A 27,399-nucleotide genomic window follows, 5' to 3' on the forward strand; every position below is an offset into this window, starting at 1 on the left:
CCTGTCAAGCAGACAATCGAGGATTCAATCAAATCCCGGCTTGCACCTCTGAGTGGTTGAAAATTCAAGTGCGAACTTACATTGGAAATTTACTACCAGCTTTACGGTAAATGAAAAGATCGTGAGGAAATCTGCACAAATTTGCGAAGCGATCAGATTCGAAGTTCCCAATTCGCAGTGGGCACGCGAAATAACTACTGCCCAAGCCCTCTCATTCTGAGAGGAGACTTAGTCCAGCAGTGAGACATACATATCAAGCCTTGAATGATGATGATGATGATCATGAATAATATCTTAATTTCAATTAAAGATGTAGTCAAAACGTTTTCGTTTCGTTAATTGTGCTTCATTCGTCGTAATTGCCTGCCGAATGAATATAACGTAAAAATTGTTTGCAAATAGCTTTAGTTTCCTGCTGCGTTTTTCCCTTTTATTGTCTGTTTGTCGGTTTGTCTGTTTGTCTGTGCATTTGGCCATGCTAATCTCAGAAACGGCTTAACTTAGAAGGATATAGAAACTGATGTGCTGTCGCTTCTGTGGATTAACATTAACCTAGTGTTGAATTGGTTCACAAATAAAAAAAATACGTCGATTTAAAGAATTTCAGGGAACAGTTTTAGAAGAATTGTTGTTAGTTTGGCTGAAGCTTTGGTTACCTGTACAATGTTTTGGTTACTATATGGCCTGTCCATACTATTTTATCTGTGTATACCATTTGGTGCTGTCAGTCTGTTTGTTTGTCGGTCTATCCGTATGTCACAGGTATTTTATTCGGAAACTATGAATGATGTTAGTTAAATTTTGATGGCTGGTATCTTTTGTAAACAGCTAGGCAGTTAAAACAACAACTGCAGGCTGCGATAAATCTAAGTCCACGCAGACGAAGTCACGGGCACAGCTAGTTTGGTATATGTATGTTGGATGAGGTAGAATGAGAATGCAAGTAGTTTATAAAAAGCTGAAGTTTCTAGTTTATTTTTACACAAAATCTAATAAAATTTATGTGTCTCTATGTAATTTTTTACAATTTTTTCTTTAGCTTGCCCTGTTTCTTTATTTATTTGTTTGGTTCAAATCTTGGAAGCTAAATTTGAACCACTTCCAGTGGTCCGATTAAATTGATATTTGGCATACTTATGTAAATCTGGTGACAATACAATAATCTGGTAGTAGTGGTAGTGACATTCTGGTACTCCGGCCAGGATCGTCTCCGCAGAATGGAACTCCTCAATGAAATTACGGAAATGTAGTTTGGATGACAATGCAAGGGCAGTGAGCAAAAAGGTTCTCTATCATTTGCCCGAATTTCATATGCCCGAATGTATCGTTTTCTAGAATTTTCATTTGCCATAAAGTAATTTATTTCTGAAATAGTAATTTCTTCAGAGTTGATATTAAACTAACCTAACCTAACCTACTGCATTCTATATGATGACATTTAAAAAAATCCTGAGAACAGCACGGTTCTATATATTTTATGGCAAACGTTGGTATGGCAAGTGAAATTCGGGCAAGTAAAGGTAAACGGAGCAAAAAAGCTTGTATTAAAAATGTAATTTTTAACAAAAACTTATTTGAACTGATTTCTGGTGTGTAATAAAGAATATTTATATTGTTTTGTATTGTACCTACAATCTTTCATGGTTTTTCACTTGCAGGAAAACTAGACTTAGTTGATTCGGGTTCAATCTTGACTGAACTGAACATAACACTAATAGGGAATATGAATGGAACTCAAATTTTCTCCTGAATAATTTAACGTGATACAAAACTGGAAAATAAAACTAACGGCGTAAAAATCATTGAAAAATAAGGAAGATATGAACGATTGAAGTTTGCATCTTATTTCTTCAAGAACCTACAATGAAATTTAGTATGAACTTTATAGGTCGTCGTGGCATTATGAGGTCATGGTCCATATCGGATCTTCGTATTGTTTTTAAATATTTAAAATAAATTTTCCAAAATTAAAATAGTATTTTTTTTATCGAGTGACTAAAATAAGCCAATATATACCCGAGGTGGTTAGCCACCCGAGCTGTAGCGAGGGTGTCTATTTATTTATCCGAGGGTTTACTTTTAGTCTCGAGGTGAAAATTCAATTTTTACTACGATTGCGAGAAAAAAATAGTCATTTCTGTGAAAAAATTAATGCGTTTCTTATTCCTCCAGTCCATAAAACTTTCATAGGTTTTTAAATAAATCTTTCTTTCTAGATTTCGGTAAATAGCTCTACAACAATTACAAAGTTTTCGCGGTAAGTTTTTTTTTCAACCAGACACAGATATAACAAAATCGCATCGGCGAAATAGTCCATACACAAACTGGAATAAATAGAATGGCGCCACCTTCTATGCGGAAAAAACATAGAACTAAGACCACGTAGACTAAGAACGTTACATTTTCGTCATGAAAATGGTCCACACACAATCTTATTTTATGCCAAAAACTAAGCAACTAACTGGCTGTTTGAGTATATTTAAGTCACTCGAAGTAAATTAAAAAAATAATTACTTTTACTCCCTAGGGACTAAAGTACTCACTTTACTCCCGCCTCGTAAGGCTATATTGACCTACTTTTGGACGATGAGAAGTGAAAAATAAAATACATCTGATTAAGTAAAAAAATGCATGGATACAATACGAGTACAATCCAATGGCACAGAAAACACAGGTAAGTATATAGAGATTTTCCATGGTAAGCAATAGGCAATAGTATATTCCGTAGGTAATCTGGTGCTACTTTATTCCAGTAAGTGGCCATTACAGTATAACTACTTCAAAGACCAAGCTGAACTAAGAAATACTAAGTAAATACTGGCACCGCGTACCGAGTATTTATTGATACTTGGTACTTTTAAAAAACAAAATGAGCATCGGCATAGGATCGATCGTGTTGACGCTGCGGGTGTGAGGCCACGCCCACAATTCGCGCGAGAGGTGACGATTGGCCGAGCCAGCGACACGCACACATGAACAGCGGTTAGGATTATGGTGGTATGAAAGTATGGGGGACTGATTTCAGGATTCATAAATAAATATATTTTTCATCACACTTCACGTCAATGACGTTATTCCATGCATGTATTTTAAAAGACAATGGCTTCAATTGTTCCCGCGGGAATTATGGATTTACGTATAGTTTTCCTCCCCAAGGGAGTTATGACTTTAGTTTTAAAATGTTAGTAGGCACGTCATTTTAGACTAAAGAGGTTTCAAGTCAGCCAACGTTTTATTTACATTTTTAAAACTTAGATATAACCTAATTTTACACCATAAAAATTTGACACGCTTCATGAAACTTCGTTATTTTTATATTTTAAATTTATATCAAATTGTTTTGCAATAATTTTAGTAAATATTTTTTTAGCATGTTGGAATAATCTGGCCGTAAGACCATTCGAATTCTAAACTAAACACGGTTCTTAGTATTATCCATAGATAATACCATAGTAGACGACTCGAAAAAAGTGACAATCAGGGGGGCAATCACGAAATTCGAAAATCGAAGTTCATATCGTTTTCCTGACGCTAATAATTATTTAATACGAGAGTGAGAGGGACGGTACGATACGAACTTCGATTTTTGAATTTTGTAGTAGCCCCCTGTATTGGCGGGTAGCCATATTTTATTCAGTTGTTTTCTTAGCGTCTTGCTTTTGGTGAGCTGTGAAGTGTAATAATTTATTTTTTTACATTTTTTTCCTCGCAATGTGATGAAAATCATTGTGTGTATCACGGGCCGTAAGGGGATTACAAACTCGGGTCATTTAAAGCCCTTCGCCTCCGGCGTCGGACCTCTAATACACTCTCGTTAGTAATCCCCTTCTTACGCCCCTTAATGCACAAATCTATAGTAATAGAATGTCGTTTAGGTTACATAATGGATGTTATAAAGGCTGTTACTACATCGAAGCAAGAAAGCTTTCATTCATCATCATCATCCCAGCCTATACGTCCCAGTGCTGGGCACAGGCTTCCTCTCAGAATGGCGGGCCCAGTGCGGATTGGGAACTTCACACTCACCACTGAATTGCTTCGCAGTTTTCCTCAGCTTTTCCTTTACCGTAAATCTCGTGATAAATGTCGTATGGCCAAGGCGGAGATGGCGGGATGACTTAGACGCGTTTTCCAGCGACTGGCCAGACATAAGTGCCGACAGAACGAGTTGGAAATCCAGGGGAGAGGCCTTTACCCAGCGTGGCACTGGGACATTACAGTTTAATAAAAAAATAATCGTACATGAATTTCGAAAAACTCAGAGGTGCGAGCCAGGATTTGAAGCCACGATCCTCTGCTTAAGAGGCCATAGGTCTAACTATCAGAGGTAGACCGGACTAGACTCGTGTAATTACGTGAACTAAAATTTTCCCGTCGGTACCTAATTGTAAACTATCCCAGAATTCCGCTGTACGTACACGATGGAATATCAGCCTTAGCGTAGGGATAACAAGTCTTCTTTTAAATGAACGGGAGGTTAACAATCGCCAATCAATCAGCTAATAATGCTATTATTGTTGGTAGAGACGCAAACGCAAATTTTCGGATCAAAAACCAGACTCGCAATACTTGGTGATTGACTGATTGTTTGCAACTGTAGGTATGATAAAGATATCCTGAAAGGTCTCCGGACCAAATAAAATACAAGAGTTATATATATCATTACGACCGGATAGCCGACTTAGTGGTTAAAGAACCTGATTGCTTGTGGTCTCGGTTTCAATCCCCTGGGAGCAGTATTTGTATGAAAAATTTGAATGTTTGTTCTCGAAAATTTCCGGCAAACTACTATATTCAGATAGCTATTCAGATACCTACATCAAATTATTTGAAGTAGAATGATTTTCAGATCATTAACACTATGCAAAGAAACAACCAACATGCATGACAACGCCCGTCTTTCATAATCGCTTTTTAAGCTTATGTTAAATTAACATGCGCTCGTCTTTGTCTGTCACATTAGCATTTGCCTTTGCTAGTCACAGACAAAAAATAGATCTTGCTACAACAGTAGGTACGTATGTATCACAATCTTATCCACTGGTATTCTTGACGTTGTACAGTCACCAGCGCCAATCTCTAAAACAACAATATCTCATACGACTCGATTTCTAAGTCGAAAATGCAAACTGAGACATGGATGCACAGAAAAACCAGAAAAAGAGACCAGCACTGGGAATCGAATCCAGGTCCTCAGCAATCCGTGCTGCGTGCTATAAACCCTGCACCACTGCTGGACACTGCTGCTGCTGCTTGTCCAGCAGTGGTGCAGGGGTTGCTGTGCACGCAGCACGGATTGCTAAGGACCTGAATTCGATTCCCAGCGCTGGTCTCTTTTTCTGGTTTTTCTGTGCATCCATGTCTCAGTTTGTATTTTCGATATGGTTTCACGGGATACCCGTAAAAGTAACAAATTTGGAGTTGAAATAAAAAATACAAAAAGACTCCAAAAAACCAATCTACTTCTAAGGCCGGTAGGACATGACAGATATTTTTGCACGCTCCGCTGTGGCAATTACCGCAGGTGTCTGTACATCGCATAAAAACAGCAAAACTTTCTGATCGACTACAATATTTCCAAGGATATGGTATTAATTATAATGCCACCGTTGTTATCTCCCCTGCTACCGTTAATGCTGGCAACAAAAAAGACGCGAACACGAAATCTAACTCCCGTTCCCGTTCCATACAATCGAGCAGATGCGCGAGCAGACAAAAGCGCGCGTTTGTACAATCGTAATAGGTACATCTAATTTTACGCGCAGTGGTTAGAGTAGAAACAGTAGGGAAACGATCTGCGATTCCAGCAATGCGTCACAGCTTTCAATATTTACCCTAGTGGCATTAAACCTACAATTAGTAGGAAAATACTTTTGAACAGTCCTGTAAAATAAATTTAAATCAAATAAATTATGCTTAGGTATTTAGGTTCAGATAGCACGCAAGAGTGTTGAAGAATTGATTAGGTACAAGGTGAAAAATTAAACGCTTGAAAATAAGGTAATATGACCAGAAATTCAATAAACTACACTTAAACTAGTTAGCTATGTCGTTCGGATCTCGAAACAATACATCGGTTTTCTTTTTCTTTCTCGTTTGTATCTTCAGGAAAACAAAGAAAATTAACATTCTAGTAATTTATTGCATCTATAAATTTTTGAAATAGTTCATACTCTACAACTGACTACAGATATGTTTTATATTATGTTATATAACTAATATATTAAGTAGAGGGACCCTAGCGAAGGTTTTGAGTTCATACTGCTTCAAACACTGTGTACTGTGACGCCAGCAAAAACCTACAGCCATAACGCGCACTCTTGCGCTGATCGACAGCTCCGATAATTTGAATATGGAGAGGCATCGGAGCGAAAGATATCGAGCGGAGTTGCGTACGCGGCTCCTGGCTCTTTGTTGCTTGTGCGGGCATTTTGGAATTCTGTTCATTTGATTATGGGAATTTGAAAGTGCTTTGCAAGTGGTCGTTATGGTATTTCTGGATCAATTTTTAGGGTTTCTTAGCCAAAATGGCAAAAACGGAACCCTTATAGTTTCGCCATGTCTGTCTGTCTGTCTGTCCGTCCGCAGTTTTGCTCAGGGACTATCAATGCTAGAAAGCTGTAATTTTGCACGAATATATATGTAAACTATGCCGACAACATGGTACAATAAAAAAATTGCAAATTGTCCCCCCCCCCTCTAAAATCTAAACCGGTGGGTGGAAAATTAAAAAAAAAAATAGGATGGTAGTAAGTATATCAAGCTTAGGTACAAGGAAAACTATAACGGTTAAGTTTTCTTGAGAATTATTAGTAGTTAAGAACGTTCTGCAAGAAACGGAATGTTTATAATATTGCTGACTCAAGAAATATTCTGTACATTATTTATAGCTTTTAATCGCCAGTTTGGATCAAAATGTGATGACCCTTAATCATATACGAATAGTTAACTTATCACAACTAAAGCACTGCACCAAATTTGATGAAATTTGGAATTGAAAAAAAGCTTGCGCTTTATAGCAGAAACTACGAGTAGAATATTTTTAAACAAGGAATGAGAGCGGATGAGTCCACGAAACACAGTTATTAAATTATGTATAAATAGAAATCGAATAAAATGTAGATAATTAGGTGTGGCTCACAAGCGTTTTGCGTTCCAGTGTTATGAATATTGATGCATACAAACGATGGCCCGTTTCTACTAATATAAGGATGAATACTTCACTTAAAAGAGAAACTACTTGTATTAAAAGTTGACACAAATAGTTATCGTATGCATCAATATTCATAACACACTGGAACGGGCGGGCAAAACGCTCGAGAGCCAGACCTAATTACGTATTAATATTGTGTTATTTTGTAAGTACATTACGTATTAATCTACTTACAAAGTAAACAAAATTATGACTTCATCATATTACTTCTTTTATTCATCATCATCATCATTATTACGACTTCGCAGAAAATGTTTAGAACCTCTTCTTCTGTGACCTTCTAGAGTCCAATGTTATCCTGAATGAACTATAGTCCGCCACTGCAACTCACATGTAATCATTATCATCATCAGCCGGAGGACGTCCACTGCAGAACGAAGGCTTTACCCTTAGAACGCCACAATGAACGACAACTCGCCACTTGCATCCACCGGTTGCACGCAACTCTCACGATGTCGTCAGTCCACCTAGTGGGAGGCCTGCTAACGCTTTATCTGCCGGGTCGTGGTTGCCACTCGAGGACTTTTCTCCCCAAACGGTTATCTGTTCTTCGAGCGAAACACATGTATTCGTTAGCAATAAATGGAATCGAAAAAAAAGATGCGATACCAAAGCTCGGTTTGCTGAAAAGGTTGCTCAACTCCATGGGGTTTTTCCTGGGCGAGGCGATGTGGTCGACTACGTCTTCCCTGCCGCGCAGCTGAGGATGAGCATCTTGGAACTGCTGAGCGAGGCTGGTTGCTGCTCGAGCTGCAAAAACAAAAGACAAATTATTTGATACTTCAGATTTACTTTTTGAGCCACTATCCCTGCTATTACAGAATTTTGAGCAATTACCTTCAGGTATTGTCTAAATTGGAAAGAAAAATACGTGGCTTATTAGCCATAAATGTGCGGTCGCGTTCTTAGCACGCGTGATGTTTCCTTTTTAACCGACTTTAAAAAAGGAGGAGGTTATCAATTCGGTTGTATATTTTTTTTTATGTTTGTTACCTCAGAACTCCGTCATTTATGAACCGATTTGAAATTTTTTTTTTCGTTCGTCTAGAAATGCTTTCAATTAGGTCCCATAAGCACCAAATCAGGATCTGATGATTGGATCCCAGGGAAATCGAGGGAACTCTTCAAATATTGTAGGGACACCTATAGTCATTTTGATATATTTAGTAGTAGCTCGTGCATTTGCTCTTGAAAGTCATCATTTGATAAAGTGGAACTGATGATGGTAGGTACTTCACGGGTTCAATTTCAATTACTTTAACACAGTTGCTAAGCAATTTAAGCTCATCGTAATGCATATGGTGAAATGGAACGGGTGATGAAGCACCAGGACTCCTCAATAATCTCTGCATCGGAAAAAGCAATTTTTCGTAAAAGGTGACGAGCAGTTGACATTAAACTATTGTATCTTAGATCTTTTACACTAAAAAGCGAGAAAAAAGAAATTTATAACAAAAAATTGAACCGACTACAAAAAACCATGAAAATAATTTTCTACCAGTCTGAAATCGGTGCCTCAGCACGAGTCAGCAGGAGTGATCGAAGCCTAATATACTCGTATAGTACGTAGGTGAGGTAGACGACTATAGGTCCACTCCTGCTGGCTCGTGCTGAGGCACCGACTTCAGACTGGTAGAAAATTACTTTCATGGTTTTTTGTAGTCGGTTACATTTTTTGTTAAGTATAATTTTTATTCTTATTATAGTTCCGTGATAGTTTCTGTCATACTCGCATTTGAACTTTCTTGGAGTTTTAAGCGATAAAGAATGATGTCAAGTTATATTATGGGCATGTGCATATTTAGAGACGTCTATTTTAGGTATTTTAAAATTCGTCCCTACCTTTCGCCTCTGAGTAGTCTGCAGCAGAATACCTACTCTATCCACGTATGCAAAGTTACGTCAAAATAAAATACTTAGGGGCTGTTTCACCATCCATTGATTAGCGTTAACCGACGGTTAAATGTGATGCCGTCTCCGTCTATTCGAACAAAACAAATAGAGACGGCATCACACCTAACCGCCAGTTAACACTAATCAATGGATGGTGAAACAGCCCCTTAAAGTGAGTATTGATCATATATTTTTGCTAAAAAATATAATCGGCAAGACTTGGAACAAATAATAACATTGTCTTAACTCGACTACCGAGAAACTTTCCGAACAAGTTCCGAATCCTTACAACTTGCAAACTTGTTGCTTAATTGCTATCGGGCGAGAGCAAAAACATCATAACTCGAATTAAATACCAAAATTTCATATTTCCTAAAACAGCGTAGGCGCGCCGCCTCCCCCTCGCAACATAAAGAACTGTAAAACCCATGCAATTTGTACCTACTTACCCTCTGCTCTTAGCGTGTATATAGGTACTTATCGATTTATCGCAACACGAAACCGTATTTCAAAAAGTCAAGGCGGTCGGTGACAGTGAAGTTTGCTCTGTGCTCGGGTGGTTTAAGGCTCAATGTCGTGTTGTTAGGGTTTTGGGCATGTAGGTTTTCTCGGCATGGTGGTGTGTAAAAATGCCGTCTTGTCGAGCTGGCACGCCGCCCCTCCAGCGGCGACATTTTTTCCGAGGGGTGTGGGGCCACCCGCGGACGCTCCCGTCATTTCGTTGTCATCCAGGGCTCCCTTTTGCGCGATCGCCGCGCGAGAGTCGGCGTCGACAATACTGTTCAGTATTTTTATTCTTTTCGAGGAGAAAATACGAAAAAAATACACGAACGGAGAAAATGACGAACAATGCCGCCCCACGGCGAGATTACCGCCATCAGAAAATGAATGCTTTGTTAGATCCGTCCGACGGAATGTACCCAGTTGTTACATTAGTCTTGTCATTTCCATTAGACGATGGATTTAGCTGGGCATGAAAAGTTGGATACGATTGTCTCTGCGTTTCAATTCAGGAGTGGGATGTTTGCGCTGCTTTTTGGGGTTTTGTTGGAAAAGTAAAAAAGAAACGAGAGAAAAGCTCGTTTATTTTGTCGTTTTCGTAGACATAAATTCACATTTTTGGAGATTAAAACAGCTACAAAATTAGGAAAGGAAATACATGAATAAAAAGAACTTCTGGTAAAAGCTGCCGCTCATAAAATAAATACGCTCACGGTTTTTCTTAAAATTCTTCTGATATAAGTTCTTTTTGCTGACTGTACTTTATGCCCCTGGTTGGTTACCATAGTGCTCGTCAAGACGAATCAAACGAGTCCAAACTCGGGGTTCGTCTTGGACTGTCTAGAACACAATTTGACTTCATTTGATTTTTGCCTAGAGCTTAAAATGACATTCGAAAACAAAGGACAATATTAGGCAAAATGTGTTCTAGGTTAATTTATGTTTTAGTAGATTTTAGTGTTCAACTAGTTACTTTAAGCTCTAGGCAAAAATCTAATGTAATCAAATTGTGTTCTAGACAGTCCAAGACCAACCCCAAACCTCCGATGCGGTCGTGTCGTTTATCACAGAGTTCCTATGGTCACCCGCTAGCTTTATCATCAGATCAACTCCATGTCATAATAATATTGCATTGTCATCGGATTTATACATGCGTGTACAATTTCAGCATAATCGGTTGAAGATATCCACTTCAAATTTGAGTTGAAAGATTCACCCGAGCAAACATAGTTATACATTACACTGCAAGTAAATATAATGCTTGTAATAAGTTTTTATTAAAAATTTAATTTTTAATACAAGCTTTTTTGCCGAACGTACTTTTTGTTGACTGTACTTGCATTGTCATCTATTTAAACTACATATCTGTACCAAATTTCAAGTCGGTACTATTAACTATTGAGGAGTTCCCTCCTGCAGAGACGATCCTGGCAGGACCAACAAGATGTCACTACCAGATTATTGTATTGTCATTAGATAAGTATGCCAAGTTTCAAGTCGATCGGACCACTGGAAGTGGGTCAAATTTAGCTTCCAAGATTTGACCTAAACAAACAATAAATAAATAAACAAACAGGGCAAGCTAAAGAAAAGCTTCTAAAAATATCGCAGAAATGTAAGCACTTGTGCAAGTATTTCGAATAAAAAACAATTTGAATTCTCATCCTCTTTGGTTCTGGTTGATTGCGTCTGAAACTGGCTGGCTGATTGCGTCAAAAAAAAGTTCATTCGCGGGAAATTCGGCGGACTTCGTATGTTGTATTGTGTAGTTAAATAATAAGAAGCTCGACTAGTGTGAATATATTTTAAACTGTATTATAAACCTTGTAAATAGTGTTAAATACTTAGTATGAATTTTTTAGTGTAAAAAATAATAGGTAAACATAGTGATCAGTGACGGTGCGAATTTGGCGAGCGCTTTATCAAAGTTGGCTTCATTGAGGTTTGTGGTTCATAAATTGCTTCATTAATTTTGCACAAAAACGAATAAACCACACAATCAGACAGTCACTATATTATATTATCGAAGCTTTTATAAAACATCATTAAAATAGCAAACTTAAAGGTAAATATTCAAAGGACATAGTGGCTGTCACCTTCGTCGCCTAGCAATGGTTAACAAAGCCCAGCAACCAAAAAAACGCTGAAAAAACCACGTTTCTTGTATGACGACCCCCATTAATTTGTACCTATTTTATTTCTAGTATTTGTTGTTATATAGCGGCCACAGTAATACATAATCTGTGAAAATTTTAAGTGTCTAACTTTTACTTTTTAGATATATAGAGCCCTGTGACAGACGGAGGGACAGACAGACACACAGACAGCGGAGTCTCAGTAATAGGGTCCCGTTGGCACCCTTTGGGTACGGAACCCTAAAAACCAATTTATATAATATGTAATATACTAATCGAAATAAAGGACCAATGTTTCATCGGTAAAATTAAATCAAATAGTAGATTGTACAACAAGAACATGAAACGAGCCATTTTACCCGAGGCCTTCATATAGACACCCGAACCGGGACGGCGCGGGGGGATAGACACATCGTGGGGAAAATGAGTTTAATGCTCCTGTTTTACACTGATTTTCACTTCGATTGAGAGGAAATTAAATTGAAAAATTGATTGTACCTTTTATTTTTCATTACTACATAATTATATTTTTTTTAGTTTTATTGTTTTATTTTGATTGATTTTTATTATTACATAAATTAAAAATTATTTAAAAAATATGTTGAAACTTTTTCGTTTGTGGCTGTTGACACCTGATTACCTTGATCTTAGACGACGATTTTACTTTATGCACTAAAGCATAAAAAGTCATTTTATGTCGTCCAGATCCAGCATAAACACGAACTTTACAAGCATGAGAAGTGAAATATAGAATTATAATACGAAACAACCTGCAACTGGACCATTGTTATTATAGGTATATTCAATCAAGCCTTTACCTGCGCCTTCGCTAGCTCGCATTAACCTTAGATCTAGCAGTTGAAACGCAATTCTAAAATTTCGCAAAAAATCCCGTAGGATTACCCAAAAAGTACATAGTTACACAATAACAATAGAAAACAGTCAGTTTAAATGCTACCACGGGGGAGGAGATACTGGATCTGTGTTACATATTTAGGCTTACGGTAGGTATGTCTGAAATTGGTGTTTTCTATCTACCTACTGCTGCAATTGTTAAATTTAAAAAGTTTAAATGAACAATTTTCCTCTATTTCTTTCTTGAATTTTATTTTTAGGTGCATTTAAACTCTAATAAAACAAAACATAATTTCCCACAATATACCGATTCTCAAAATGACGCATACATAAATCTGCCATTATGAGCGTTATACCTGTTGAGCTGGCAACGTTGCATTTTTGTTGGTTTTTAATAATTATTGGAGTAGACACGTTAAATTATATATAAAGAAGAGTTCTATCAGACCACATTTTTAATTTTCATTCAATTTTATGGAATAATCGAGAAAAACTAACAAAAATGCAACGTTGCCAGCTCAGCAGGTATAAACGCTCTTAAAGGACTCAGAGGCGATCGCATAGCCAAACCATCGCTCTCTAGATATACTGTCCTAAGTGTAATATTTATATCGTTTTCAGTTAACGTTTCTGTTCTACAAAAGTTTGAATGAACGACAATAAGATAATTCATTATGCATTAAAACACAATCCGATACACACGTCATTGCCCGTAAAGTTTATGAGGCGTTTATTTATCTGCCTGTATTTTTCAGATTAGCCTTTATTTTTTTTGATAATGTGTGCGAAATTGACAGTAAATAGTATATACCTTTAGCGTCCCTACTAAGCGGCATCATTAAAGTTCGTCGGTTCCTTAGCCCTTTACAAAACGGCGACTAAATTATATTTTCATCTTATCAAATTGACATATTTATATTTCGGCAAAAACTTCCACTAAAAACGTTAAACTCGCATCAATTGAGTTCAAATTTTGAATACTAAGGACAGGCAAATAAGTCCTTACACACACTTGTCTGAGGCGTAACGCGACACCCATACAACTGCCATACAAATCGGCAGCCGCAAAGCCTCGTCTGCGGCCGCACTTCGCCGCCAATCATATTATGTGAGCATGAAAGAATGAAAGGAAATAAAAAGGCTAAAGGACTACACCTGCATGGAAGGCAAGATTGTAGAGTAAAAATAATATTATGCTAAAATCCCTTTTAAATTACACTGTATTTGTTGACCGTTGATTTGTATTTTGTAGACCAATTTAAAAAAGGTAAGTTTATATGAATACTTCAGCACGATTTAAAAACCCTTAAAACCTTTTCCAAGCAAAAACTCAACATCGTGTAATGTTCGAAGCGATAAATCATTATGTTTTTTTTAAATAAAAACCTTTATGATGACAGTAGGTACCTCTGGTTGACTCTTGATAAATAGTATTTTACTGCAGAGGCCGGGAAAGAAAGGCTTGCAGACCGACTATGTATTTATAGGTATACGAGGCTGGCATGTTCTTTCACGCCGAGGCTTGTATAGTGCATTTCTCAAACATGCACTAAAATAAATAAAAACTCCTAGAAATAACAACTAAAATTGTACCAGACTCAAATTATAACTACCATCTATATATAAGTGTTTATTTCATTCTAACATAAATTTTTAAAACGTTAAAATAATCCCAAAAAAAACAAATTGTTATAAAACATGTAGATATAATGGACTCCAACAATAAAAAATCACGTATCACGTTTCTAAACGAAAATTTTGAAATGAAAATGGCACTTACTTGCAAAATGGCTAAAGCCGAAGTCCAGTCAATCAAAAATAAAAGGCAATGACACACTTGTCAATTTTCCCGCCAAAACTTTTTTTATAGTGTTTGCTGTTCAACTTTTAGGGCCATTATACACGAACTGCAGCCCACTTAATCAGCTACATTAATACTTTATTATTTAAACTAAATTGTAATTTGACGTAAACGCATCGGCAATATATAAACATTTACAAGTAGAATATTCATAGTCCTGTGAATTTATTCAGTAACTGATAGATGAACCTTAGAAATTCACATTATTAATTCCAAGTCATGTATAACCCTGCCTTTATCGCGGATATTTGACGTTTTGCATTGAAACAAAAGACTGTTGTCTTGCAGGCCTAGGCCTGCAACAGTATATTTTGAAGCCTGTTTTAAAGAACACAACATAAACATTACATGGCATGTTTGAGAAAAAGGTTATTGATATCTATCATCTATCCTGCATAACAGTGGCGTAGCGTGGGTATCAGCCGCCCGGGGCGGAAGAAAATTTTGCCGCCCTCTTGTTTAGGTTTTAAAAACAACAGTACCTATTACCTATACAAGCTGTAAATACATTATTGTACCATTGAATTATAGAAAGGGGATTCCTCGATTTCACAGTACAAGTAATGGAAAATTTCGTGCTCATTCTAAACGGTCCGAATAATAGACAGGTGTGCGAAAAAATTGTGTAAGATATTATTATCAGTTTTATTTTTTATGGAATTTTGCCACCCCCTCAAAATAGCCGCCCGGGGCGGACCCCCCCCCCTGCACCCACTACGCGCCACTGCTGCTCTGCTGCATAAGCAATTAAGCACCAACCAAATATTCACTGAAAGTGAGAAAAAAGTAAAAAATCAATCCGACGACTAGAAGTGGTCAAATTCGACTCCCAAAATTTAGACAGACACCAGGTGAAGCTCTGTGACACTAAATAAAAGCTTGCAATAAAAGCTTGTAAAAGGACTATAAATTCTACTTTTTCCACAGCGACGCAGTCATGAATTTTAAACAGCCACAGAAACAAATGAAGCGTGCCGTGACTTCAACTTCTTTCCAATTCCGTGCTTTACGCGCGTTATCTGAAAACGGTTTCGTGTCAAAGCGATATCCGATAACCCTTTATCTAGATCGGGACGCGTTGGGACGTCGCGAATATCATTACCAAGAAAAATTATTCAATTATTCATCACGGTACCCGGCCATATCTTGATAACGCAATCGGATCTGATTAAAAAGCGGGTTTTGTGACGTATAAATGTTTGGTTTTCGTTTTGCGCGGCACAAAAATAAAGGGTATTTTGGAACGAATGGCGATCCTAAATCTTTCTGGGTTACGCTTTTAATTTATTCAAGTAATAACCCATAAAGTAGATGATTACGGCACATGCAGGCAGGTGCAGTAAAATACTTAAATTGTGCCGGTAACAAAACGTTTTTGTAGTTTTGTTAAAAGTTTGCCGTTTGCACGATTTTACAAACTCTCATTTAACTTCTCATGTCTTAGAAATTTGCGAACCATTTTCGACCATTTTCTGGTATCCGATTGAGCTGAAATTTGGTATATTTACTTATGACAATCCGATGACATTAAAATAATCTGGTAGTAAAATTTGGTGGTGCGGCCAGGATCGTCTCCGTAGGACGGAACTCCTCAGCCGTTAATTAGCATCGACTTGCAATTTAGTACGGAAATGGAATTTTGATAATAATGCAATTACACTGTAAACATATAAAAAGTATAGCCAGAAAAAATCTTGAGATATATATATTAAATACTTTTTCAAACGCTGGCAGATAAATCGGTTGTCACTTCGGAAAATAATAGTAAGTATCACAGCAAAATTACGCACTTTTTTTATTACATCTTACATTTTTTCTCAGTTCAATCTTCATCGTCGAATGGTGCTCTAATATTGGTATTGTACATTCGATGATTCCGTATGTGGAATCACTTTCTGCTAGATATGTATTCTACTCATTCTAGGTTCTTTACTTTAGCAAGTTTCGGTGACAGATAAAGTACGACACTCATAATTATTTACCTTGCGAGTATAAAACAAACTTTGATTTTCGGAATCACATTCACACAATACTGGCACGGGTATTTCGTTTAACATCTTATTCATTCATAATGAAACGTTAAACAAACCCAACGAAATTGGCATTTAAAGAGGAAACGCTCAGAAATGTATAGAATATTTCATTACACAAATCTCAATTCACTTCAAGTAAATTGATAAGCAATAATTAGAACAATCATTGGAGGTATTTGAGAATCGAACAAAGGAGTAAGGCGTGGTACATAAAGGTAAGGAAATAGCCGTTTCAGTACGAATGTACAAAGGGGATTATTAGCCGACCACAATGTGCCGGAGCGTGGTAAAAAACGGATGTGTCAATAATTAACTGAGTGATTGGGGCGCCCCGGCGCCGGCGGGCATCGATGCTGTGCTCTGCCGGGCCGGATCACAAAAACCGGAATAATACGCGCGACCGAAGGTTCTGTATTCATTAATTAACATACACATTAATATTTTAATGTATAAATATTGTTTTCTTTTTTAAATAAAATATCACGGGACACTTGACACCAATTGACCTAGTTCCAAACTAAGCAAAGTTTATAGCATGGGTACTAGGCAACGGATAAACACTTATGTATAAAGGTAGATAGAAATACATACTTAAATACTATTTGATGTATATTTCGGGTGTCTCGAAAACGGCTCCAACGATTTCGATGAAATTTGATTGATTTGATTTTTTTTTACTTTCGCTCCTTTAAATTACTTTTCTTTTCTTTTTAATATGTTAGTATTAGTTATGGCCACCCCTGCCAAAGGGTCCGGGCTGAAAACCAGCGCTGGAAACTAAAGCCAGCATTTGCTGAGACCGGCACCCATTGTCAAGGTGTAGACCTATTTTGTACCTAATTATAATATGCGTATTTTGTATCCACTTGTTTATACTATGGCAATAAAGAGTTTTATTATTTATTATTATTATATTGAACCATTTTCAGACTGTACCCTAAAAAAATAACGAACGCGCATTGTAGTTGCACAAAAGAGTTCGTCCGGAGCTCAGCACTGTTTTCACTGTCCGTAACGCAGGGGCGAAAAATATTACACCCCCAGGCGCAAACGATGCATGGGGACGAACGAATCAATTTGCTAACGAACGATAGACGGTCTGTGTAAAAAGCTAAATCGTTGCTAAAAGTCAGATAAATTTTTTAGGGTACCTCCCATAGACGTAGTGGGGGTGATTTTTTTAATTGTCTAACCCCATAGTGTGGGGTATCGTTGGATAGGTCTTTTAACATCATTGTGAGGGCTGTAAAGACGATTTTTCGATTCAGTAATCTGTTTGCGAAATATTCAACTTTAAAGAGCAAATTTTCATAATAATCGAACGCCTCCCCCGTCTCAAAGCTAAACTGTTGGTTTGAAAATTTTGAAAAAATTCATGATGGTAGTAAGTATATCAAGCTTACAAGGAAACCTATAATGGCTAAGTTTGCTTGAGAATTATTAGTAGTATAACAGTAAATAGCAGCCTAAGGTATAAAAAATGCCTAAACTTGGAATATTCCGAACAAAATAAAAAATTCATTGAAAATTACTTAATTTCATTGAAATGATTACGGAGCCCATCTTGGGTATGTCCGACACGCTCTTGGCCGGTTTTTCTGCATTTACTTCAAAACACGGGGAAGCACAACAACTCTAAGCAAATTTTACGAGCTTACTTAGAGTTAGAAATTTAGTAGAATTGACTTAGCAAAACATAAGAAAATATCCCACTATCCAACTTCTCACTAAAATAATAAATGCGAAAGTTTGTAGGTCTGTTTGTTTGTTTGTTTTTTTGTTACTTCATCACGTCTAAATCGCAGAATCGATATAGATGAAATTCGGTATACAAATAGTTTGAGTCCCAGGGAAGGCTATGAGATAGTTTCTATCCAGGAAATTTTCATAGTCCCCACGGGACGATGAAAACCGAAATTTACGTGGACGGAGTCGCGGGTAACGGCTAGTTTTAAAATAATGAATACAAGGCATTTGAAAATAAATGCAATAAACTAACTTAAAATAAAAATGGCAGTTGGGGTGTCTGTGGATTTCAGTAATTAATAACTTGTAAGTTCATACTAGACATTTAAACAAGACTTTTAAACTATTGAAACATGACGTTTGATAAAGGACATTAACAAAATAGAAGCACTGTAGTGTAGATCCTTTTTGTTGTATTGTTTGGGGTAGAGTAAACTCGTCACTTGCGCAGTTTACCTTTTCTGAAATTATACATAAAAATAAATCAATACCTACTTAACGTAAACTTTGGTAACGTGACCTTTGATCAATTTGCAAATAAAGAAAAGGATTTGTCACATAGTATCTACGTTATAAAATTACAGGTTGCTTCTCAGTTTACAGTAGGTAGCAAAATGGAAGCAATCACTTCAAAAACATTGTCTCAAACATATAGCTAATTGACATAAAGTCATGAGGAAAAGGGAACACATAATAGTCTACTTACTCTCTTTCTCTCTATTGAGACAGTAGAAAATAGCAAATGATGGGTAGAAGTTGATGCAGTTGACTCATTTATGAATATGTATTAATGAATGCATGAATATTTCATGTATATAATCTATACACATGAATCACATTATCCTACAAATTAGGGACGTAATAAGTTGTTAGAATAATGATGTAAAATTCCGAGTAGGCGAGGATTAATAAGTAAAAGCCGAGGCTAGGGGAGGGTCTTCGGTGTAAATGAAAGCCCTAGGGGCATGGCTAAGGAAGGATATAACTTTACGCATTTGCTTCTTCAATTGTATCATGATTTAGAGCCGATGCATGAATAACCAAGTAAGCGACTGGCAAATTCATATTATAGGTAGGTTAATCTATGCGCGGTGGTTAATTTTACATTTTACCATGATTTCATTTATTTTTATAATCCGTGCTGCGTGCTATAACCCCTACACCACTGCTGGACAGGAATCTAGACACCAATTTTTCCTATGCATACATATCTCAGGTTGCTTATTTCTACTACGTTGTTTACTCTCACCCCTGATGGAGCCAGTTCAAGCGCCGCGCAACGCATAAAGTGATCTTAGGCAGACTTAGAAACGTGGTATGCTAAAATATTCGGATCGTCATTCACGCTGACTGCCAACACGCTAGAGATGTCAATAATGTTACCCTTGGTTTTGATGAGGTGAGGTGCGGCTGCGGTCGTCAGCTGAATTATGGATCGGACGTTTGTTTTCATGACTTCATCGTAGGCCTGCAACCTTACCATTAAGAATTGATCCTTAGGTAGATACTCCAGCGTTATTAATAAGCACGTCTAGTTTTCCGAAATGTTCTACCGTTCGAGGTACTACAATGGCTGCGTCTTCTTCTTTGGAGAGATTTTCTCGGATGACGAGGGGTTTCTTGCCGTATTCTTGGATCTGCTTGGCGACTGCATCCAGCTTGATCTGGGTGCGAGCGACGATGGCCACGTCGGCTCCCTCCTTGGCGAAGAGAACTGCTGTAGCGGCGCCGATGCCGGAGCTCGCACCCGTCACAATCACTATTTTGTTAGTGAAACTCATTTTTTAATTCAAATTACTTGGTTTATGTCTATAGAATTGTGACACTTTAAAGGATTTGATAGAGCTTTTAAATTAATTTTATCGCACACTTCAGATAAAGCAATATATTATGATTATTATTAGTCGAAAGATAATCAATTTTCATAGTCATTCTGCACCTACCATGCCATGCAAAGATTGAAATCAAGTGTTTGCAAATAATTACATTTAATTTTAGGAATAATAAGAAAATAACTTCAATTGTTGCTGTTATGAGTCTACTTAATATGTCCAATTCCTGCGAAAATACCGTCTCAAACACTTTCACTGCTTCCAGTTTGTTACAAGTATAGGCCAGTCTTTGGAGAAGAAGTTCAGTCATCACGAAATCGCCGTCAAGGTCTGTTGGGTCGTAACTCGTTCCTCTACTCTACCATAAATGGAACATGAGCTAAGCTTTTCAGCTGTATTAAATTGAATTAGGTACAGAAAAGTGAACATATTTAATATTATTATTTTCACTATTAATAACTTATATAAGTGCTACAGAACAGAATGACGTATACATTTGAACGTTATCATCAGATGAAAAATTTACAAAGGTGAGGTAAGGTTGGAAAAATAATATAACATTTTAAACAAAATTGGGTAGAGGTGTCTCTTATGTGTTTTTGCATCGTACAACATCAGGATAATTTTAGAAAGATTATTTAGTCGCGTTTTATTAGAAGCTTTTAACAAAATTGCAAGTTAAAAGCTAGTATAAGTTCCTGCGTTATTAGAATAATTGAACAGTGGATTAATTTTAAACGCTGAAAAATAATATTTAATGTCACGAAAGTATGTTTCAGTCAAAGTTCAATTTAAATCACGTTTTTTTAGAATTAAAATACCCGTACATTATCGAGAAATTTTCATCATGGCTAAGTTTAGCGATAAAATTGTTCGCTCCAAATCAGTAGCTGGTAATTTATTTGCTAACCTTACATGGCTATGGGAACATCTGTTGGATAACTGTGTCTGTGTCTGTATCATTATTAGCAATCGATTGATTTTTATAAAATCCGTAACATACCTAAAGCATCAATACAACACACTAGTCCGAAGTAAACAAGAAACATAAGTTTCAACAACAAAGCAAGCTCCGGCATCGGCGCCGCTACAGCAGTTCTCTTCGCCAAGGAGGGAGCCGACGTGGCCATCGTCGCTCGCACCCAGAGCAAGCTGGAAGCAGTCGCCAAGCAGATCCAAGAATACCGCAAGAAACCCCTCGTCATCCGAGCAGATCTCTCCAAAGAAGAAGACGCTGCTATTGTGCGAGCTAAGCGGCAACCCACTGCCGTGCAACCAATGGTTGGGTGCGCCGGCCGAACGTACCTAAACTGCGGAGTGTCCAACCCCTGGTTAAGCTCAGTTTAGTAGTGTCAAATCGTATGGAACTGTCAAGCTTAAGCCTAGATTAACTACTAAATCTAGATTAATTTTTTCCTGCAAGACGGCCTTAATCAATATTTCGACTATCGAAATAGCATTACTGCGAGCCGATGGCTAGCAAAGTTTTTTTAGTGTGAAATTGAATACTTGAAACTCGTATATGCTGTAGCGAGCAATTCGTGTATGCCATAGTCTTGTTTATTTATCGTTTATATTATTTAAAACGGGGGCGGGGCGCGGGGGTCTCGGAAACAGCTCTATTTCGATGACATTTGTTAAATTTGGCGTGGGGCTTTCGATCTAGTTTGGTCTCCCATCTCTGGAAAACCGCATGTTTTTGAATTGTAGACAAAATTTCTCGCGCTTTATAATCGGTAATTTCATGTTGCCATTTTACCTCTCATCTTTACTACTTGCACTTAAAGAACTCTATGCTATCTTTATTATTTAGGCATCAGAACAGGTGTCTTTTCTGTGCAGACTAGCGCGTTATGATACGTGTGTCATGTTGTATTTTTTTATGAGTTATAGACATACCTACGAGATTAAAGACTATGAACTGCTTAAAGAAAATTTGAAACAAAAATCTAAATTTTTTTAACGAATCGATTTTATTAAATCGTTTATTGGAAAAGACGACATGAATGACAATACACTAAATAGTATAGGTGACACTTTTTTCGCTTTTCCAATCTGTTTGTGTTTTTTGTTACAAACCTGCTTAAGTAAAGGAAATTTAGGTGTGGTCAGCGTCTCACCGCATAGTTAAATTTACATACTGTTTCCTATACGAACAATATAAACTCAAAAATACAGCACGCGCTGTTAGCACATAAGTTTGCAACATTTTATCACTGCATAATTGCACAGCGGTCCCCAAAGGATTAGGGGATTCATCTCGGTAATCCCCACGAATAGTAAAAGTGATGGGTCTATTCATTCGGGATGGGGGGTGGGTCGTGGGGAGGAGGGTGAAGCGCTAAAATTTAATAAAGCCGAGGATCGACGGCACGGACAGCCGATTAATTACGCAGAAGAGGGCAGTGAGAGGGGACACGGGATAACTGTGTGGATGGGCCTTATATTTTAGGCACGGCACACGGACAAAAATTGTACAACTTGTTATGTTTTCTAGAAGTAATCTGCGTATCTATACAAAAATATATATATGTAGATATCTGTTTACCTACGAACGAAAAAAATTACATGGATGAGAGCATTCTTAAATAAGTTTGTATCTAAATTGGTAGGGTGAATAAAACAGAGCTTAAATAATTAATAGTCTCTCAGAATGTCCTAAATACTATGTACGGAAAATTCCTTTTTGTTACCAAGAATAGATGAATTGAAGAAGCGTCGAGCGTTGGCTGAATACGACGTTCCACGCGACTTCTTCCGAGCTTACATATAAATTAACTGAGATTACAATTACTATATTTGGTGGTGGAGAAGCAACATTCATGTAGGTACATAAACGAACCAACTTATAGAAAGAACGATTTGTCTAAATACAAAATTTAAAGCAAATCATATTTAAGAGCAGTTCACGCGTAGCCCGCGTAGATAGTATTTCTATGATTTTTGTTTCGTTTTCGAAAAATACCTTTCTATTCTTTATCATCCCTGGAAGCATGCATACGAAGCCGCGGCTAAAAACTAGTTATCCAAACCAATATTATAAATGCGTGAGTGTGTTTGTGCGTTTGTTTGTTACGTACAGCGTACTCAAGCGATCGTGATGAAAATTGATTATAGATAGATAGACATATTTTGAGACCGTGAGAAGAATAAGATAGGTATGCTATCCTGGAAAATTGATTAGAGCTAGCGGGCGCGATAAGCAAATTCTTTGTAGACGAAATCGCGGGCAACAGCTAGTAGAAATAATTAGATGTCAAGTACCTCTGATATATGAGTTTAGTTAATTATATTAAATGATATTGTAACGGATAACTCACGTCTTAAACCGAGTTTAGCTCGACATGTTTAATTAATTCATTATTCATAGACGTGATCATGTATACGACGAACTGATTTTGATGTTAGTTACCCTGGTGATTATGCTTAATCATATCAGATGGCAAATCCGAAATAGTTTGGGGTGATGAATTTTAATGTGAACTAATAGTACTTGGGGAGCATAGTTAATTGGGTAACTCATACTCCCAGTACGGTAATAGACAGTAATAGATATTTTCGAATGTATCTGTTGGAAGACTGTGTGATATTGCATGGACGGAAAACGCCCCTTATTTTAAACTATATATTGGCTATTAATACTATATACGAGGTGTTAATTATTGAACAGCTGAAAACATCAAACAACCTATCCTTTTTATTTTAGGTTAGTTTGATGCATATACTTACAAATGCCTTAATTATTTCAAAAAATATTAATTTGTTTTGCTATGTCAGTATTCTACTTGACTTCTGATTCTACACCGTAATTTGTACTAGTCGTCGCGCTTAGCAGTTTTTTTCAAGTGATTGAAAACAAAATAACATAATACAAATACTCTTCATTCAATTAAATGTATTCAGATCAAAACGTAAACATATTTTTGAGGTTCTCCTTTGATAGCCCGATTTTTTTTATCCTATTTTCAATACCCCTAATTTCACTAGCCCTAAAATCAAAAGCCGAATTTTTAATTTTTTCTTAACTATTAATTAGCCCTAATTTTAGCATTCTGAATTTACGTTGTACGTAATTTCACTAGCCCTAACATCAAACAGCCGAAACAATAATTTCCGTCAAATGTACTTATTGGAATACCTTAAATTAGCAATATATTAAATGGCATCCAACCTACTTTCTTAGTGGGAGTTATCCTGGCTGCTATAAAAAAGAGCCTTACATCTTTCTGAATCCAAAAGTATCCAAGTCGCTTCTGCTCTCGAACCATCTTGCTCGCTTGATTCGCTCGCTCGCACAAATTTTGAAGTAAAACTTTGCAATATAAAATATGCCCAAATATTATTTGACAATTTGTTACTTGCCTAAGCCAATCATTTGCTATATAATTATTTTCCACATACAACTTAGGGCTATTAGGTCTAATAATCATTCATTAAGAACAAAATGTTTCAATTATTTTGTTTTATTTAAGTCTGATAGGGACCCAAACGACCGGAATCAATGTCGACGGAGCTTCGCTGAGCGGAGCTCCTATTCCGCGTAAGTAAGGCGCTTCGCGTCTTGTCAAAAGTCTAACCTAACCTAACCCATGTGGGTACAATTTACCTAATTCAGTATTTGTTTTTATGTGTAATTATTAGGACTTATGGCTATTAGGTCTATTAATCATTGGGAATAATCATTATTAGTTTAAGTAATATTAAAGCATTTAATATTTAGTACAAGTAAACATTAGGGTTAATAACTTTAGGTCTATTAATCATTAGGAATAATCATTATTAGTTTTAGTAATATTAGAGCATTTAATGTTTAGTACAAATAAACAGTAGGATGTAAAACTTTAGGTCTAGTTATAAATTCGGACATACAAGTTTAGCGGTCATTTTATAAGGGCTAACGAAAATTATATCTAACGTTGGTATGCCTCGAGAAATTAGCTTTTATGATAATCGGTCTAGTGAGTGAGGGTGAAGCATTTTTGGTTTAATTTTACCGATGAAACTCAAGTGGTTCTTATTTTATTTCAATTAGTATATTACATGTTATATCAATAGAGTTGAAATGATGATCGTACGTAATCATCAAGGAGCGGAAATTCTTATAGCAAAAATCAAACGTCAAAGGAATTGAACATAAGTTTTATCGACTATCGATAAATATTTCAGCAATTAATAAAACAGAAAATAGTAGGTACTTTTAAAATAGCACTTTTTAAGTTAGTTACAATTAAAATATAAAGAGCTTGAGCTGCTTCAAATTAAATAAAAATTAAGAATATTCATTGTAAATAAGTAAGGGATGTTTTTTATCCATTTGTCGATCGTTTTTCTTTTAGGATTAACTATTTTAAAAACACGGGAATGACTGAGAAAAACTCAAGCGACATAAATGTCATAAGTAATATGTGATATTTTTTTTTTTTATGTAGCCTGTATTATGTCCCACTGCTGGGCAAAGGCCTCCCCTTTTCTCCGCCACTCTTCCCTGTCCTGGGCATGCACCTGCCAATCGAGCTGAAAAGCGCTCAGGTCGTCCCGCCATCTCCTCTTGGGTCTGCCTCTGCTCCTATGCCCATCCCTCGGATCCAATTCGGTTGCGATCCGTGCCCATCGGTCCGGGTGCATGCGGCAGACATGTCCGGCCCAGTCCCACTTCAGCTTGACGGTCTTGACACCCACATCTGTGATTCGAGTTTTAGAGCGCAGTATCGTGTTTCTGATTCGATCAGTTCTTCGAACACCCAGAATACTGCGCTCCATTGCTCGTTGGCAAACCCTGAGCCTGGACTTTTGAGCTTCAGTCAATGACCAAATCTGTGCGCCGTAGGTTAAAATGGGAAGAATACACATGTCGACGAGTTTACGCTTAAGTGACAGAGGAAGTTTGCCCTTCATTAGCGTCTTCATGGACCAGAAGCTCTTCCAGGCATATATGTGATATTGACGCGATTTATTTTATTTTTATATGGAGATGAAAGTCGCTTATCAAAGAGGTCAAATGTTACAAAATATTGTTAAAGGCGATAACAAGCGAAGAGTCGATTCGTTAACATCGATAACTGGAATAGTCGATAAAACTTATGTTCAATCCCTTTGATATTTGATTTTTGCTATGAGAAATTCCGCTCCTTGGTAATCATTTTTGGCACACGTACAGTACATAATTCGCATATCCGTCTACGTATGCAAATGCCTTTGTCTGGGATGATAGGGGAGCTAGTTACGCGTCGACATACGAAGTCGTCGCCGCTTAATGCACTGCGACGCTATGTAGGTTAGTATATATAGTTAGTATATAGATGCTGGGATGGCTATATGACTATGACTATGATTTTGACATGAAAAACCTGATTCAGGGTTCCGTACTCGAAGGGTGACAAACGGAACTCTATTTCACATCAAAAAATATAACATTTATTTATTACAGCTGTAAGTACTTATAACTAAATTAACCAAAAAAAAAGTTGGGAAACCCCCGACATTGTCACTTCAAAGTTCGATATCTCAAAAACAGCTGAAACGATTTTGATAAAACATGTCTAAGAACCATCGCTAGAAAACCTGTTTTCAAATAAAAAAACCGCATTCAAATCGGCGCACCCGTTTAAGAGCTACGGCTGCTACGGTGCCACAGACAGACACACATAGCGGTCAAACTTATAACACCCCTCTTTTGCGTCGGGGATTAAAAAATGGGTCTCAAAAACCCAAAATGCAATAATCTCACACTGCATACATTTTACCTATACTTAGAAGCAGGGCTTTGCTAACACCGGATTTTTATAGATACGGACGTTTATAGCGTATATTTTGATATATCTAACAAGTACGAAACCTTCGGTGCGCGAGTCCGACTCGCACTTGCCAATTTTTCAAGTTATAGAAAATCGAGAGTCCGATGTTAAATGTAGGTATACCTACCTTGAAAGAGCATTACAACGTTTTTAGGCTATATGCAAATAGGTGACCGGAGAGAAAATATTGAAATTTAGTAAAAAAACATTACCTACTATCCAAGAAGTCTACAGTCATCGACATTTATGTATAGACTGCATGTTTCTTACATCAAAACAGCACACAAAATTTGTTCACAGCGCGGATTTGTGAACCTTTAATTATAATTTGTTGACGTCCGTGCCAGCGGTTGTGTGAAAGTAATATTGATGATTGATGCGCCGCGCGTTTTGTTCCAAACAGCCAGTCTAGTCCCGTAAGTACATAGATGTCAATGTCTACAGTCAACGCTATACCATAGCGTAGACTGTATGTAGATTGTACAGATTTTATAGATATGTACGAGTAAATAGACATTTTACACTCTATATGTCAC

The 27,399-nt window shown here is 37.0% G+C and overlaps 1 protein-coding gene across 1 annotated transcript in view; it reads right to left on the reverse strand.

The window, feature by feature from the left end:
- The window catches only part of LOC141431087 (uncharacterized), a 99,793-nt gene that overhangs the window by 19,946 nt on the left and 52,448 nt on the right, over positions 1–27,399 (reverse strand). Inside the window, exon 3 of the mRNA XM_074092084.1 lies at positions 7,823–7,963. Within this exon, the coding sequence (XP_073948185.1) occupies positions 7,823–7,963 (141 nt within the window). The remainder of the gene's footprint in view (positions 1–7,822; positions 7,964–27,399) is intronic.

The sequence above is a fragment of the Choristoneura fumiferana genome, chromosome 9 (genome assembly GCF_025370935.1).
Source record: "Choristoneura fumiferana chromosome 9, NRCan_CFum_1, whole genome shotgun sequence".
NCBI classification, from domain to species: Eukaryota; Metazoa; Arthropoda; class Insecta; order Lepidoptera; family Tortricidae; genus Choristoneura; species Choristoneura fumiferana.